Source organism: Canis lupus, chromosome 33 (genome assembly GCF_003254725.2).
Source record: "Canis lupus dingo isolate Sandy chromosome 33, ASM325472v2, whole genome shotgun sequence".
Lineage (NCBI taxonomy): Eukaryota > Metazoa > Chordata > Mammalia > Carnivora > Canidae > Canis > Canis lupus.
Window position 1 is genome coordinate 16574983 of NC_064275.1, and position 18384 is coordinate 16593366.

The 18384-nt window shown below is 44.4% G+C and overlaps 1 protein-coding gene across 1 annotated transcript in view; it reads left to right on the top strand.

The window, feature by feature from the left end:
* PLCXD2 (phosphatidylinositol specific phospholipase C X domain containing 2) overlaps nucleotides 1–13338 on the top strand; it is a 49156-nt gene extending 35818 nt beyond the window's left edge. Inside the window, exon 4 of the mRNA XM_025477899.3 lies at nucleotides 7201–13338. Coding sequence (XP_025333684.1) covers nucleotides 7201–7360 — 160 coding nt within the window. The 3' untranslated portion in view covers nucleotides 7361–13338. The remainder of the gene's footprint in view (nucleotides 1–7200) is intronic.
* Nucleotides 13339–18384: the final 5046 nt, after the last annotated feature.

Here is an 18384-nt window from a genome sequence, read left to right on the forward strand (position 1 = left end):
ATAATAGGGCATCCTTCCAGGCCGAGCTGAGGAAGTGAAAATGTTTGGGTAACGAGAGGTATTTACAGGACTCACTTCAGTTCCTGAGTTCCAGGTGGTAAGCACCAGTGTTTAGATCGTGAAAGATTCTTCCAAAAATGCATCCCTATTTGCTTCTGAGTTTGGATAGCATCACTCCAGAACAGGAGTTCATCTGGCAAGAGTTCAGGCAGCTAGAAGCACCTCAACTTTTGTTTGCTGGAGAAAACGCCTGCTTACATTGGCTGTGAGCAAAACAAGAAACCCTTACTGAAAGGCTCTACTAAGTTTTGACTGAATTACTTGTGCTGAACTTGGAAAAGAGAATGTCATAAACCAATGCCATATCTCTGAAAGATCCAGAACGACAAACGTTTTATATGTTCATGTATCTATACCATTTTCCTCATGCATTTGCTAAATTGGTAGATTAATATCATTCATTCATTCATTCATTCATTCATTCAACAAAGATTGAGTACTTAGGAGGAACTAGGTCTAAAGATACAAGGTAGGGATCCCTGGGTGGCGCAGCGGTTTGGCGCCTGCCTTTGGCCCAGGGCGCGATCCTGGAGACCCGGGATCGAATCCCATGTCGGGCTCCCGGTGCATGGAGCCTGCTTCTCCCTCTGCCTGTGTCTCTGCCTCTCTCTCTCTCTGTGTGTGACTATCATAGATTAAAATAAAATAAAATAAAATATTTAAAAAATAAATAAATATACAAGGTAAATGATATAGTATCTATAGTGTCTGTCCTCAAGGAACTTAAGTCAATCAGGGAAAATAAACATGTAGGGGTTTTTTTCCAATATTTTATTTATTTATTTGACAGAGAGCATGAGCTGGGAGGAGGAGCAGAGGGAGAGGGAGAAACAGGCTCCTCACTGACCAGGAGCCCAACTTGGAACTTGATCCCAGGACCCTGGGGTATCATGACCCGAGTCAAAGGTAGACGTTTAACCAACTGAGCCACTTAGGCATCCCCATGTTCTCTTTTCTTAAATATGTAAATTTCTACAAAGCGCTGTGAAAATAACAGTATAAAGTCTGTGCAGAGTTGTACTAATAACAGAGAGAAGGTATTTAAAAATCAGGTTAAGTTTTATCTGCATACTGTATTTAGAATATAAATTGCCCTCTAGCAGATGATTTCATTTGATTCTTACATTAAGCCAGCCTCCGGGGCTAGAGCACATTATTGTCCCCATTTCAGATGGGACTTGGTAAGGTTAGTGCCCCAGGTCCACAGAGCGGGTCAGAGGCAATAACGTGCCGTGACTCCGGCCTTCTGCCTGTTGGGCTGCTGCCCTTCCCACATTCACCACGGACTTGAATATAGCATATTTCATCGCTCTGCTCCTTTCTGCTCCACGGGCCTGTACGTGAATCTGGTCAGATCTTCCTGGTTGGAGCTGTGAGCCCACAAAATCACAACGCTGCTCACACCTGTAAATTCCTAGAACTTTCTCTGGCTGCCGATGAAGCACAAAGCTCTTCCAGTTAGTGATATGATGGTGGCATGTGCCCAAAGCGAAGGGATCCTAGCATGCCAGAGTGGTTGCCCGCTGGTGGCAAGCGGATGTCCCAAGACTGGAAAGACACCTGGGGCTACTAGTCTCCAGAATATTCCAGGGAGGCAGCACGCATTCCTAGGCCCCCTCATCCACTGAAGGGAGAAACTGAGTCAAGAGCTTGTACGCAAAAACCAGCACGACAATGTGCGGCCACCGTTGCCTCCGGGCAGTTGCACAAGCATCGGAGATCAGCACTTCTAAGTCCAAGAGGTCTGTCCTAACGAGGGCACTGGGGGCTGTGAGGCTGGTTCCTGAGCACTGGTTATCAGCTTAACCAAGAGGACAAAGATCAGGTATTTTCCCACAAATGTAGAGGTGATTCTTTTTTTTTTTTTTTTTCCAGTAGGAAGTTAACCTAACTCTTAGGTGAAACTTTGGACCTGAGATCTGGTTAGCTTTGGTTTATCACCCTAAAAGGAAGCCATGAAAAATCGAGCCGTCAGTCTGAATTTCTAGGATCGATTCCCCTAGATTCTTAGAAACCTTGCCCTCCCGCTGAAATTAAATGAGGGCAAGATTTGCCTAAGCTCAAGGACAGAGCAGCCATGGAGCCATAGAAGGGGACACAGACTGACATCAAGCCTGAGACTACAGCCTGACCTGGTGCCTGTTATGGGCTGAATTCAGTTCCCTGAAAATGTGTATGTAGAAGCCCCAGGCCCCCATATCAGAATGTGACCATAGTTGGAGACAGGGTCTTCAAAGAGGTGATTAAGTAAAAATGAGGCCACTAGGGTGGGCCCTAATCCAGTCTGACAGGTGTCCTCATAAGAGGAGGACATTTGGACATACAAAGAGCCTCCAGGGATGTGTGTGCTCAGAGATAAGATGATGTGAGGACACAGCAGGAAGGCGGCCTCCTGCAAGCCAAGGAGAGAAACGTCAGAAGAACCCAGACCTGCCAACCTCTTGATCTCGGACTCCCTGCCTCAGAACTGTGAGAAAATACATTTTTGTTGAAGCCGTTCAGTCTGGCATTTTTCTGTGGCAGCCTTAGCACACTAGCGTAGTCTCTTAACCACAGGGTGGCCTTGGACGAATTTCCTGAGGTCTCTGAGCTCTCTTTATCGCCACTCAAAGGGTTAATAATATGAACAAAACTATAGCGTCTTAGTATGACCACACCTACCACAGTGACTGGCACTAAAGAGGCAGGCCATCTCTCTGGAAAACCCAGAAACACAGAGGTCAGCCTTCTTCTCTCAATGGGCTTCAAAGGCAAGGCAGGTTTCGAATCCATGGCTCTGCTCATGGGACCTGGTGCTTCACGGGCCTGTCGGCAGTACCTGGCTCAGCTCTCTGCCCCCATCTCTCCTTGGTAAAGGCCAAGAGTTAAGAAAATAAAGCGGCTTCTCCTCACAGTTCTACATTTTCCTGTCTTTGTACATAATCCGGGTTATTTGATCCCTGCCTTGAGGAAGGTTGATACATGCAACCCGAAGCTGACAGAGCTCTTTGTCACCGGAGACCCGCAGGTGGATGCCTTTCCCACATTTCTCCTCTCAGGCTCCAGGGATCCCCTGTGGTTTGGCTTTGGCTGGAGTCACCTGGAGTCGCCACCAGCCTTGAATTCTCATTTCCCCATGATGACCAGAAGATGGCGCCGGCATTTCATACCTAAACACTAAGCAGTGGATTTGTTGTTGGTTTTTTGGTTTTTTAAGTAAGCTCTACACCCAATGTGGGGCTTGAACTTGCCACCCTGAGATCAAGAGTCGCATGCTCTACTGACGGAGCCAGCCAGGCACCCCTGACGAGTGGATTGTAAAAAGAAGTCATGGGACACCTACGTGGCAAAGGCAGTTGAGCATCTGACTCTTGGTTTCACCACTCAGGGTGATCGCAGGGTGTTGGGATGGAGCCTAAGTTGGGTTCTCTGCTCAGCTCAGAGTCAGCTTGGGATTCTCTCTGCCCCTCAGCCTCTGTCTCTGTGTGTGTGTTGTGTGTGTATCTCTCTCTCTAAAATAAATAAATGAATCTTGAAAAAATAAAAAATAAAAAGAAGTCCTGAATGGATCAGGTTCAGGACTACAGTGGCCTTCCTGTGGGCCACTGTGTATTCCAGGTCTCTTTCGCCAAGGGAAGACGCTATTTGTGGTGTTCCGTTGCTAGCCTTCAGATTATCTCTAGCCTACACTCTACCATGTGTGATTCCTGCTCTGGGGCCAAACACTCATAGTGCTTACTATGTCCCAGGAAAAATTCTTCTTTTTTTTTTTTTTTTTTGTTTTAAGATTTTATTTATTTACTTGAGAGAGGGAGCATAAAAGTGAGAGAGAGAGCATGCATGAGGTGGGGAATGGGGCAGAGGGAGAACGAGAAGCAGACTCCCCACTGAACAGGAGCCGGATGCGGGGCTTGATCTCAGGACCCTGAGATCATAACCTGAGGGAAGGCAGACGCTTAACCCGCTGAGCCCCCCAGGTGCCCCCCAGGCAAAGTTTTAAGCACCTTTCATGTATTACCTTATTTAATTCCCCCCCAAATCCATACAAGATAAGTAATAGTAGTATCCCCATTTTACAGGGGGAGAGACTGAGTAATGAAGAAACTGGATAAGGTCAAATTAAGGTTATTAAGTCTTCAGGAGACCCAGTTAAAAATGGACTTACTCCTGTGATGGTGGTTTTTTATTTTATTTTTTTAAAAGATTATTTATTTATTTATTCATGAGAGACAGAGAGAGAGGCAGAGACACAGGCAGAGGGAGAAGCAGGCTCCATGCAGGGAGCCCGACGTGGGACTCGATCCCGCGTCTCCACGGTCAGGCCCTGGGCTGAAGGCAGCACTAAACCGCTGAGCTACCTGGGCTGCCCGGTGGTGGTTTTTTAAATCCTACTTAGCTTACTAACATAAAAATGCAAATTGAGGAGCACCTGGGTGGCTCAGTGGTTGAGCATCTGCCTTTGGCTCAGGCCATGATCCTGGGGTCCTGGGATTGAGTCCTGCATGGGGCTCCCCACGGGGATCCTGATTCTCCTCTGCCTGTGTCTCTGCCTTTCTCTCTGTGTCTCTCATGAATAAATAAATAAAATATTTTTAAAATGCAAATTGATTTATGAGATATGTTTTAGCCCATGGTCAGTGGGTCCACTGAGTGAGGGAAGCGACCTGGGACTGATCATCATTGTCATGGAAGAGGAAAAGAGAGAGGAAGGCGAAATGCTAGCAAGGCCCAGACAGTGTCATCTAGGAGGAGACTGAGGGGTCAGGATGTATGCTCAAGGGAGGGCAGCTTGGAAGGAGAAGATGACAGTCAAGGAGGGCAGCCCGGGTGGCTCAGCGGTTTAGCACCGCCTTCAGCCCAGGGCCTAATCCTGGAGACCCAAGATCTAGTCCCACGTTGGGCTCCCAGCATGGAGCCTGCTTCTCCCTCTGCCTGTGTCTCTGCCTCTCTCTCTCTCTCTCTCTCTCTCTCTGTGTCTCTCGTGAATAAATAAATAAAATCTTAAAAGAAAGAAAGAAGATCAAGGAGAACGTCACCAGAGGAAGAGAAGGGGGCCCGTTAAGGTAAAAGTATTTTTAATTTTGGCCTAGAGCAAATCCTTCCTAAAAATTCTCCTATCCATTAACTAAAACGTAAGCCATGGGTTGTATCTTCCTTAAAGTCTCCTCAGCTTATCAAGTATGTAGTGAGCTGTTTTTACCACGATGCCAAACTATGCAGGATACTTCACTATGCCTTCCTCTCTACCCTCCATGGTATTTACATTTCCTGCTAATACAGAAGGCATCACATTAAATTGTCATTTGTTAACATCACCAAATTGTGAGCTGCCTCGGGCAAAACATTCTGGCTATCAAATAGAAAATTCTCGAATTATAAGATGTGACCAACAGACTGTTTGTGAGGCCACTGAGTAAGTATTAAGAAGCCACATATACTTCTGGAATAACTGGGTATCCCTATGGGAGAAGTGAACCCTGACCCCTACTTCATACCATATATAAAAATTAGCTTGAGATGAATCTTGGGCCTAACAGGAAAGCTAAAGCTTATAGAAGAAAACAGGAAAATATTTTTGTGACCTGGGACCAAACAGGGTTTCCTAGATAGGTGACAGAAATTATAAAAGAAAAAAATTGGTAAGTTAGACTCCATCAACATTAAGGAATTGAGCTCTCCAAAATTATGCCTTTAAGAAAATGAGTAGACAAGTTGTAGGCAAGGATAAAACATCAAAAAGCACATCTGAGAAAAGACTAGTATCTAGAATATATAAATAACTTCTACAACTCAACAATTAAAAAGAAAAAAAAAAGAATGAGTAAAATAATTGAGCAGGTACTTTCCAAAGGGGACGACAAATGGTCAATAGTCATATTTTTGCATACCTGCTGGAATGGCTAAAAATAAAATGGTGAGTTGTGCCAAATTTTGGGAAGGCTCTTAAGTAACCAGGACTCTCGTACTTTGTTGGGAATATATAATGGAACAAGCCCTTTGGGAAAAGATCTGGAAGTTTCTTATAAAACTAAATGTAAATCTATGGTATAATAAAGCAATTTTAGTCCTCGGTATTTTTCCAAAAGGAATGAAAATAAATCTCCACAAAAAGACTTTGGTAAGAATGCCCATAACAGTTTTATCCATAATATCCAAAACTTAGTAACATCTCATTTATTCCTGAGTAAGAGAAGTGGATAAACAAACTGCAGCATATTCACGCGGTGGACTAGTGCAGAGATTAAAACGAAGAACACGCTACTGATGGATGCAACGACATGGGTGGATTCCGAAACCGTATTGCTGAGTGAAAGAAACTCACACAAAGGAATACATATTGCCTGAATTTACATGAAGTTCTAGAACAGGCAAATTTTATCAATGGTAGAAAAAAAAAATTAGGATAATTGTTGCCCCTGGGGGGATGCGGGCAGGGACTGATGAGGAAGGTGCACGCAGGAACCTTCTGGGGTGCTGGTAACGTTCTGTACCTTGACATGGTTTTGCATCACATGTATACACTTGTCACAAGTCAACTAGAAACACTTAAGATTTCCCCATTTTACCGGATGCAAGTTTATGTCAAAAGAAAGATTTAAACAGTATTGAGTCTCTGTTAATGATATACGTACTGAGGTATTTGGGGCATGTGTAAGGTGCCCAAATACCAGGTGTTTGCAGTTGAAATTTGTCAAAAATATAAGATGTTTTGATGGAAGGATAGAGTGATGGGTTGATGGGCAGATATGTGGCAAGCAAGTACTGTAAAATATTCGCGGTAGAAGAGAGGTGGTGGATGCACTTACTGTAAATTTCTTTCAGGGTTACAGTGTGTTTGAAAATGTTTATGATTTAAAAAATAAATTAAAGCACCTACCAATAATTAGGCTCTTGACCTTAGTCTTTCAAGGTCCTACCGACATGGTTATCTCTTTGGTGCTTGAGACAAATCATCTCTTCCAGCGCAGACACCCTGGGAGTACAGTTCTCTAGTGGAGGAGACATCACTTCATCCCTGAAAGAGACACATCGCTTAAACAGATGAACCACTGGGGGCTTGTGCTTTCATTGACATACTTTTGTCACATTAATGGAAATGTCTTTCTTCCATTTCTGGAAGAGTTCTTTTAAACTCTGCTCTCTGTTCTCCCTTCTGTGTAGGAATCTTCCTGCCATCCTGGACTGGGTGAAAACTCAGAAGCCCGGAGCCATGGGAGTCAACATCATCACTTCTGACTTTGTGGACCTGGTGGACTTTGCCACGACTGTCATTGAATTGAATGACCTCCTACAGGAGGATAGAGCTTTGGCTAAATGCTGATTTGATTTTTGATTTAATGTTGACTTTGTTGATCTCGGCCAGAGTTCTGAAGGGTTTCCTATTAGGATGGCCCTGGGCAGTGATGGGAAAGTAGGAGGAGGAGGGCATTTTACCCTCTTCATAGGGCTATTTGGATAACATACAGAGCTTTTAATTGCATTTTTCCCAAAGGAGACTTTTAAAAAACTTTTAAGTCCAAGGGAAGAAGCATGTTTCATGTGATCAAAGTCAGGGTCTTCCCAGTGGCTCATGATATTGAATGTAATAGGGAATTGGGGTCTCCAGGTTCCATTGAGTGTCTCCTACTTGGCCCAGTTTCCTGCTGTCTTCCAGGACAAATGTTGTGTTTGAGCCAGGGAGAAGACTGAACCCAAAAAGGCATTTTAGTCAAAAGAATGGCTCATTGCAGGTGTGGAAGGCCCTGTGGGGTGGCTCTAACATCAGCCTAGGGCTTTGAGGGAGAAAAGGGCCAAGCACCGGTTCTCTCTGGAATGTTGAATGTCACCACTTCTTCCCTTAGAGAGTAAGACTTATTTATCACCAGGCTATTCCAGCCGCAAGCTGTTCTCGCATAGCTTGTGCTTGGGAACTGGTCACCTTCATTCTTTAGATAAACAGTGCATATCGCCTTTGGTATCAGAAATGTGTGTCCCAGTCTTAAAACACTGATTCCTTTCTATTTCTATTGGCCCCTTCTGAAAAGTGAAAGGAGCAGTGGTGGGAGATCCTTTCAGTGTGGGGCCCAGCAGGAGATAGACACGCATGTTTGTTGCATGCCACGTTTCTTTGGTTTAATCCTATAACTTTTCCCAAAATGGCTGCCAGGTAAACTCCTGCCTCATTCTGGCAAAGTCTTTTTTGGAATGGGATCTTCAAGCCAGGTCTTGGAATGGCATTTCGTTGCTATCTGCCTAGGACTCTGGTCCGTGCTGTGACACGTAACGCCGACGGAAGGCATCTGGTTTATGGCACCGGGGAGGCAGACTCAGTATGTGTGGGGAAGTGCAATGGATTTAAGGAGGAAGCCCCAAGTGAGTTTGGAGCTGTTCTGTAACTCCTTGAAAACAAGACTACCTCGGGACATTCAGGATGACTCGTGTGTCATCAAGGGAGAGATACCCAGTGTTGGAACATTTCCAGCTTGTGTCTTGATTGTTCTACTTTCTGCAGGTTGTTTTGAGCCTGCTAATCACCACTGCAGGAGGGCTCTGAAACTCAAGAGGGGATTCTTCTTTTTTTAATTGATAGGAGGTACTTATCTACAAAGAGCCCTCTTGTGTTTTTATTTATTTATTTATTTATTACTCTATTTATGCATTTATTTATTTATAGATTAAGTATCTTCAGTGCTTCTTACCTCGAGAGCACTCACAAAGGAGCTTCCTGAACTTTGTTCACCTAGGCCTGATGCTGCCCATGCCTTTCAGGACTGTGAGTGACCTCTGACACACTCTGACCCGGCCGCAGTTGTTCCCAGCTCCCCAGTCGTGGTGGGACAGGGAGCCCGTGTGGGTGTGGTCCAGACCTGAGCACCCCCTACCCGGCCATGCACCACAGCAGAGGATGCTACGGGTCATGAAGAACTCTTGAGGAAGACTCCAGCAGGAGGTCACAAAGGAGGGAGCCAGAAAGAAAACTGGGCATGGGAGTGTATATGCAGGGGTGCTCCTCAGAACTTTCCGAGGATCTCTAAGGAGATGTCCCTGTCTGGATTCTTCAGGAAGAAAGATAACCATGGAATCCTTGATGGATGTGTGTGTGCACGAGGATCGTTGGGCCAGCCCCCTGCGGCTTGCCATTTCTACTCCGCCATTCTCATGGCTGGGTCTTCCAAGTCGCCTGCAGAGGGGGGCACCCGGGGTGAGCTCCAGGCGCATGCCCCAGCCTTGGTCTTCCAGACTCCACTGGAGGTCAAGTCAGTTCAGCCCTGACCTGTAGCATCCGCAGCTGAGGGGGAAGACACAACGCAAATGCCTCTGGGAAAATCTGGTTTCACGTTTCCTGCTCCTGCATTTGAACCCCTTCTCCCAAAGGTTTCTGGGATTGTCTTGTCAATTTCTGAGGGCCTTCTCTGGGAAGGAGTAAGAACGGAAATGCCCTCCCTTTCTCAATTGTTCTTCAATTCTGCTATTAAACCCCAGTGGCAAGCTCTGAAATCCCTGGCCTACCCTCAGGGATTTCTTTGTGTCCTTACTGTTTCATTTGGTTTTATTTTTAACTCTCTTGGTCAATTGCTAGGGACTAGATCCTTGCCCCTTTTAACCCTTTGTTACTTGGCAAAGAGATCAGGAGGCAAGAGGAGAATTACTCTGCTCTGTTTTATTTGAGCCTCAGCTTTGCCCAGGTGCTTGGTGCTATGAGGCCAGGTGTGTCGGCAGGTATCTCCACAGGATGCCAGTGACACCCAAGGGCTGCTGACTGTTCAGTGAAATGTTTACTTGATTTTTTTTCCTTTAGTTTTAAAAGATATAATTGCACTTCTCTTGGGTTGTAACATGTAAGTGCACCTCAGTGTTTGCCTGGTAAGACGAAGTCATCGAGCGTGACACAGAAGCACAGAAAATGATCCCAAGGTCATGTGTGTGGAGTCCTGCTGCATGTGGCAAGTGCAGGTGCTCACTCCCTCATAGTGCTCTGAGTTGTCATAATGCTCTGGTTGCATTCTGAAATTCTGCACAGGATTTCTGGGAGACCGGAGGAGAAGCATTTGCAGTTCACTCTCGATAAACACCCTTGAATTGGCAGATTCTCTGCTCCAAGGAACAGTTGTTTGACATATCACAAAGGATTTGTGCATTCTGCTCTTGGACCTAAGGCCAAGCAGGCGACTCCGTGATAGGACAGAGGGAGTAGGTCTGTGACTCATTCTGCAACCGCCAACAATAATAATGGTTGACCCAACCACATCATTTATTCTCGTAAGATCCAACAAGGTTATCGTGCTTCCTCAGAATTCACTTCAAGATCAACTAAAAAGCTACTTGACTGAGCCAAAGAAGGCTTTAGTTTCGGAGGATTTGGGGCCACAGTTATTCTGAAATGTAAGCTGAGTTTTTCATGAACTCTCTGGACCATTTGCCACATTTCCATGGCTTTGTGGCAGAGAGGACAATCACAGGCTTCAGTTAGATTAGAGCAGTGTTTAAAAGGCTTGGACTTGGAGCCTATTAGAGGTACCACTGTGGTTTCACGGGCACAGAAGAGAGTCTTAGGGTTGGGGAGAAAAGTCAAGATAGAATTGATGGAAGGGAATGATAAGTTATTGAGGATTTAATTTTAAGTGAATGGCAGACCTAAGAGGGTCATGCCAAAAAAACACATGTATGCTGTAGGAGATTCTCCAATAATTAACTTATTTTTCCTTAGCACCGAGTCCACAACCCCTGAATTCTTGGGAATAGTTAAGCCACAGTACAAACCCAGGATTTTTATATAAACTCAAAGAAAAGCACAAGATCTGAGCCCAGGTCATGCTCAATCTTAAGAATCCTAGTTCTTCTTTCATGACCTCACATTCACATCACAAAGTTTGATCCTGTTCAAGAAGACAACGTGGTGGAGCATTCTGGAATAAAATGCAGTTTTGTGGTGGGTCAGGATTTCATTTCTTTTTTTTTTTAAATCCTGCCATACGAAAGGGCTCCCCAACGAGACATTATTACAGCCTGGCAAGAAAGCGTAGTGCTTTCTAAAGGTAGAGAAACAGAAGTTACAACTGAAATGAAACGGTTTCTGTTCATGGAAGACCTAGGACTACTACACAAGTTCAGGCCATCTTACTGAATGAGTCCGTGCCCCAGTTGAAGTTTCTGTGATGTTCTTTATTGGCTGACTGCAATTTTTTACTCTAAGTCCTGGGAAATGGAACAGGCTAACAAGTGGGGCACTGCCATGAGAGTTCTCCCGGCTGAGCAACCAAGTAACCCTAGGCTAAGTCTGCCTTGGTTCCTTAATCTGGAATAAAGATGCCGTCTGCCACTTTAGTGCTGTTCTGCAAACCTTGGTTGACTAGATCCCCAAAATTTCAGGCCCCTTATGATTAAATTAAATGCCTTATACTCAGGGAGGTGCCCGGTTGTGGTAATTCCTCCTTGTGTGGCATGGGAAAAGAAATGCTATTTGGGTTCATTTCTCAAAAGTGTGGTGTAGGATCACAGAACTAGTGCAACGCCGGCACCTTTAGTAATCCATATAATGAGATGAGTGGAGCTGCATGAAATCTGCTGCTGCACACTTGAGCTCCTGAGAGGTGGGCTTTCCCAAGTGCATGCGAGGTCTTATTATGCCAAAAGGCAATGAACAGAAATTGGTAACATCAGATGTCCATACTGACAGGAAGTTTTTTTTGTATGGCAAAGAACATGGTTGTCCCTCTAAACTCTACCAACTTTTCAGTACTCCTTGGCCCTCTGCCTCAGACTGCTTCCTAGTATTTGCCATCATAACTTTGTCACTCGCAGATATTACCTAGGGATACACAGCAGTGAATTGATTAGGTGGTAAGTGATTTAGCTGGAAATTAATTCCAAATGAAAACAAACAGCTCTTTCTTACCCCAGGAGATGTACTATCTCCTTACCTTCTGGCTTCCTCAGCTTCCTACTAGACATGGTGACACTAAAGCTACTATCTCACTGTGTTGGCCCTTAACCTAGAAGAATATGGTACAAAATACTATTGATGTTGTTGAAATAGCACAGTCTTAAACACTATAAAAAGATTCTAAGATAACCCTTTTGATCCTGCAGTGGATATAGCATCGTAGTCTTTCCTCCAAAAAAAACCAAAAAACACCTTACTCTTAGGAGTTTTCAGCCTCCTTTCTAAACCACATAGTTTGGATAGTTTTTTTTTTCTCTTCCCGGGGAACTCAATCCCACAGTCTATTGAGAAAACCTCATCAATAGTCTAGGGGCATTTCCATCTCATTCCTTCTGACCTCCGCAGAAGACCACTTCCTCCTCTCATCTCCTGTCTGTCCTTTATCATCTGCCAATCACTATTCATAAGAATTGGCAAAACTTACACAGAAAGGCACACACTCAATGATGCCCAAATGCACTCTTATCACAGGTGATTGCTCCTCGTTCCCCAGTGTATAATTCTGACCCCCCCACCCCCAACACACACACACAGAATCTGATTGGAACCCAGAACCTGAGGCCAGCACTTCATTCAAAATGGCAAGAGCTTGCTCACCAGCTTGGAGCCCAACAAGAAGCACAGCACTTTGAAGTCAAACAGGCCTTCGGTCGCTTTGTATATTTGCAGTTTTACCTTTGTTATTAGTCTGTAGCACTAATAACACTTGAGTCATGAATCTGTAGTATCAATATGATAAATCTTAGGACATATTCTAGACGCAGTGGTACCTTGCTGCTGTTATACTTACTAATTTATACCCCCAAATTAAGTATCACATGCAGATTGTGTATGCATTGTTTGTACTGTATATATGCCAACTGTAATACTTAACCTCGCTGAAAAGCACTTAGAAAATACAGAGATTGTTATAGTCAGAATATATCTTGGTCAATTCAGATGATAGGTGAATCTGATAAATAGGCTCTTAGATACTACGTTTGTCCTCTATGCTTGTTTTATACTACAGTGCATGCTGTTTGCTAAGTGAAGTAAAAATAACAATAAATTGTACCAATTTTAAGGTTAGAGTTAAAATTTTACATACATGCTGCTTGGTACTCTGAAATGTATTTTGTGGCTTAATTATCTTATTCACACACATTTCACTTGGCTTTTTCCCTCCTAGGAAATAATTGTTCAAAAATATTTCTCCTTGTAAACTGGATCAAACTGCTTAATTCAACTGAAACATTGTAAAGCCAGATTACCTCATTTTAACTGTGAAAAAAAAACCTAATAGATATGATGACAGTATGTCTTTTCTTGTATTTTAGTTGAACTACCTAAATAGGCTTAACCCTAATAATAAATATAAAATGTCAGTGGGCACTTTTCCTTGTTTCTATAAGCGTTTTATTCTTGGCCCACTTCTAATATTGTTTCAAGGCTATAGACCCAGCATCAATAAGGTATCTTATCATATGATGTGGATGAAGGCATATCGGAATTGGCTGCACATGCCCGTGGTCCCCAGGATGAGCAGGAAATGTGTGCACAGCCTCGTCACCTTTGCTTTTCCAAGCTTTACCCCCGGCACTTCAGCTGTTTGTTGTAGGCTTGGGCCAGGTCCTGGGGACCCCAATACTCACCCGACCACCGTCTCCAGCCCGTGTTACTCTGAGTGACTACCACATGCCCGGAGATAGAACAATGCAGAGATTATATGTTTGTGCACACACAGAGTAAATAAGAGTGGGCATCCAGGCTCTGTTGGCAACGAAGATTCTACTCTTTCCCTTGTTCTTTCCTAATTCTTTTTGGTAGGATACCTGAGCCTACTTAATTTTAGTGAATTTCGCTTTTTGCCCTATGCCTTGCAAAAAGAATGGGTTGAGGTGAGAGTCCTGTGTATGAATTTAGCAGAGATGAAATTAATTCCATTAATTCCATTCATTTCATATAGTTGAATGTTACCACAGCTAATTAGGGATAATCACATTCTGTTCAAGTTAAGTAGCAATTGAAGAACAAGGTCATAGATTTTTCACCTGTATTTTTAGTTAGTCTTTAGTAAATCTACCATCCTGTCTTCTGGTTGGCTTTCATAAACACCACATTCAGTCATTCCCATTTTTTTTTAAAGATTTTATTTATTTATTCATGAGAGAGAGAGAGAGAGAGACAGAGACATAGACAGAGAAACAGGCCCCCCTTGCAGGGAGCCCGATGTGGGACTCAATCCCGGGTCCCCAGGATCATGCCCTGAACTGAAGGCAGACGCTCAACCACTGAGCCACCCAGGCATCCCCACATTGGGTTTTCATAAAAAAAAAAAAAAAAAAAAAAAAATTACACAATGAAAATAAGGCTGGGTTTAAACGTAGGCAAAGTGGGTAAAACCTGCATGGTGTAGTTGCAGACTGTACCGGCCGGCCTCAATTTCTGAACATACACTTGGGTTGAAACATTGCTCTGTGAGAATGGAGCCGGTACATTATGTACAAATTAATATTTCATATTATAACTGGGTTATGAACATTCTACTGAGCACAGAAGCTATGGCAACAGGCATTTCAGAGATGCACAGCCCTGTGTTTCTATTCCCACTCTAGCACGTCCTGGCTGTGTGACTTTAGGCAAACTAACATCTCTAAATATACAGGACATAGGACTAAATACCTCCTCTAATAAGTTATTGAGGAGTTCACATTGGAAACTATACAGAAAGCATTTTAGCACAGAGCCTGGCACTCAGTACCTTCCCAAGAGTAGTTCCTAGTCCTGAGGATGGAGACTTTGCACCCACCTCCTCCGAGGACCCAGCAGCACAAACCCTTCGACATGGCTAACTGCTACCTCTTGAGTTTACTGGTAAATGAGTTAGCAGAAACAAATTCATAAGAAGGGAAGCAGTTACATTCAGATAGTGAAAGGGAACGTACTAGATCACTGCACCAGCTACGCATTGATCACCATGGGGTTCATGCCACTGGTGCATGCTGGATGGTGTGACGTGGAAGGTGGTCACGTCCTTGAATAGCGTTCATGTCATTAGCCACTTAATCATTCTGATTAGTAGAGAGGAAATCTCAGCTTAGTGATGAAACCCCTGTAACCCTTATGTACCTAGCAAAAAATTTCAAAAAGGCAACATCTAACGTCATCTAATGTCATTTTGCTTGGTTGTATGTATTCTCTGGGTACCGTCTCTTTATGGCAAATGATAATGGGTTTTCAACTGTGATATAAAATTTCCTTTCAGGGGCACCTGGGTGGCTCAGTCGGTTAAGTGCCTTTGGCTCAGGGTCCTGGGCCCCCTGCTCGGCAGGGAGTCTTCTTCTCCCTCTCCCTCTGCCCCTCCTCCCTGTTTGTGCTCTCTGTCTCTCTGTCTCTCTCTCTTTCAAATAAAAATCTTTAAAAAAAAAAAAACTATTTCAAAATAATTTTTTAAACTGAAGTTATAGGAATGACCTTTGCTCATGATCCTTTCCGGGCTGAAGAAATCTGCAGTTGACCGTACCCCACACTTTTGTCAGGAATTGGGTTTGGCTCTGCTCTTTTCGAACATTCTTAACTAAATAAATACGTACATAAACAAACTGCTTTTTGAGATGGACAATCCCCTCTTTTGTCACAAGGAGACTGTCCATGTCCCCTGCAGAAGTCCCTGCCCAGACCAGCCTCTGCATGCGGTCCCGGGGGGGAGGAGGCCCGGGCCCCTGGGTCCCACTGTGGCCACACCAGGTTCCAGGGAATACTGGGAACAAACCTGGCTGCTTTGCATCCCTGAGGTTAGGATGCCTGGATGCCTCGGATTTTTGTTGTGTTTTTTTTCTTCCCCCAGATCAAGAATTCTTCGTGATCAGCAGTATGTTGCTTTGTTTATCCCTCTGTAGCTCTGCTCACTGCAGCTGAAGGAGTGTTATTATTGTTAAGACTTGAAACCTTTCATTCTCAGAGAGGGTGGAAAGGTGCAAGGGAGGGACAGTAGCCGAAGCCCATGTGCCTCAGACCTCACCCAGGATGGCCTGGGCAAGTGCCAGTTAAACAAAAGTGCTAGTCAGACCGGCTGTTTGCACAGCTGGGCAGTGTTTTAGGAAAGCACTGGAAGGGGGACACAGAAGTGTCAGCCTCCATCCAGTAGCATCCTGCAACTGAGAAAAGCCTTGGGCAAGCAGATGGCTTTAATCTAAGGGGCCTTGGTGTCTAAAGATTGGGATTTATCCTGTGGAGAAAGGCCTGCAGAAGCAGAGCTCTCATTGCAAAAGGGGGCCACTGAAAGCTAGTCTTTGTTTAACCTGAGAACATCTCTGCTTTGTGGCCTGGAGACTTTCCTATCTTGATCCTTAATGGGTGTCTGCTCAGTCGAGGCCTGAGTCTGGTTTCTAGGCCTCCATGAAGTCTGCGTGGACCTGGAAGAAGGCATTAGATTGCCTTTTGCAAAAGCTGCCTCCCAACAACCTTGCAGGTTTAGGACTAACTGCCACACGTCAGAGGGGTTAGCGGACTACTTCAGCGAGACCAAAATGCCCTGACATCACACACAAAATTTTGGAAGTATGTGCACTTCCTGCTGGTAGAGGATCCGTAGCTCTCCTCGGATTCTCAAAGGAATCTATGATTCTAAGAAATTTACACACCACTGTCTGTCAAGTACCTGTGAGAATGGACTATCATTGAGAGGTTGTTGAGCAAGCGAAGATGGCTGACAGGCTCGTACCAGAAAGCCTGGGTCTTTCCTATTTAAAAAAAATGAACTAAACTAAGACTCATATGAATTTGTTGATTATGGATACTCTCTTTCAAAAAATAAAGTTGGATAAAGGAAGATAAAAAGGAACGGACTAAGCAAGTCCAAGGGACCCTGAGGGAGAGTCAGATGGGCTCCAGCATGAGAGGGCGGTAGGAGATGGGAGAAACCAGGCACACTGGCAGACACGGACAGTGACTGGGTGCCCTGCACAGGTCTGAACGTCACATTTCGAGGGATGTGGACAGGTTGGAGCCTTTCCAGAGAAAGACAGCTAGGAGGGAGAAGGGTCTGGAAGTCGTGTCACATGAGAAACTAGAGATGCTGAGTTTAAAAAGGACTGAGAAAAAGGTGATGGGGATATCTTCAAATATTTTCAGATTGTTACATGACTGAGGTATTAGAATCTTATGCATTTAGAGGTGAGAGGACCAGAGAGCATTTGTCCAGGTGCTAATGGCACAGGAGAGAAAACGGAAAACCAGACAGAAAACACTGGCCTAACGCAGAGCTGGGACAGGAACCTGGTCTCTGAGTCTCCTCCCAGTGTCCTACCCCAACATCTGCAACTGCCTCCCTGAGTGCCTGATATGCAGGGAAGAACCAGGACCCATGAGTTGGCATCGCAAGAAGGTAGAGTTTGGCCCAATAAAAAGCACTCCTATCTGAGGTAGTGAGCTCACCAACAGGCAGAGTATTTCTGAGAGAGTGTGTATTGGTTTTCTATCACTGATATAAGGAATAACCACAAGTTTTGTGGCTTACAACAGCACAAATTTATTACCTTTCAAGTCTAGAGTCAGAGGTCTGAAATGGGCCAGCAGGGCAGCGTTCCTTCTGGAGGTTCTAGAGGAGAATTCATTTCTTTGCCTTTTCAGCTTCTCGAAGCCATGCTCCTTGGCCAGGAGCATTTCTTGCATTTTCAAAGTCAGGAGCTTAGCATCTTTAACCTCTCTCTGACGCCCCTTCTATCACCATGTCTCCTTTGATTCTAGCATCTTATAAGGACCCTGTGATATACGGGGCCCACCTGGATAAGCCAGGACAATCTTCCATCTCAAAATTCTTAACTTGATCCCACCTACAAAGTCCCTTTTACCATGTAAGGTGACACATTCACAGGTTCTAAAGATTCGGACGTGGACATCTCTGGCGGCTCTTCAGCCTACCACAGAGTACTATGGAAAGTGCATTGACATTGGCACCGTTTTATAACAGTGAGTTCAAATCCCGATTTAAGCACCTACTTGTTGAATGGCTATTACCTGTTTGAGCTTCTGTTCCCTCATCTATAAAATAGGACTAAAATTTCAAGGTTACCATGAGGATTTATGCTAATATACATACCCGTTCAGTATACAGCACACATTCAATAAATGGCAGCCATATTTGTTCAAGGAATTTCCAGATGATTCTCACCAGGCAGGAATTCAACAGAAGAAATTCTATTAAATGAGAGATTTGCTAAAGTGACCTCCAAATTCCCTTTTGAGGTTGCTACCAGGAAAAGAAGTGAAATAAAAGGGATTTTCCTCCCCTGTATACTTGTCTACCTCACAGATCTGGTTGCAAGATAACGGCTTTTCTGGATAGTCAATCGCTAACAGATCTGCTTTCTGCCCCCGCCGTGCTGCTATCGGGCTTGAGCAGGACTGAGAGCCTGGACTGGTCTGTAATGATTGGCCAGACC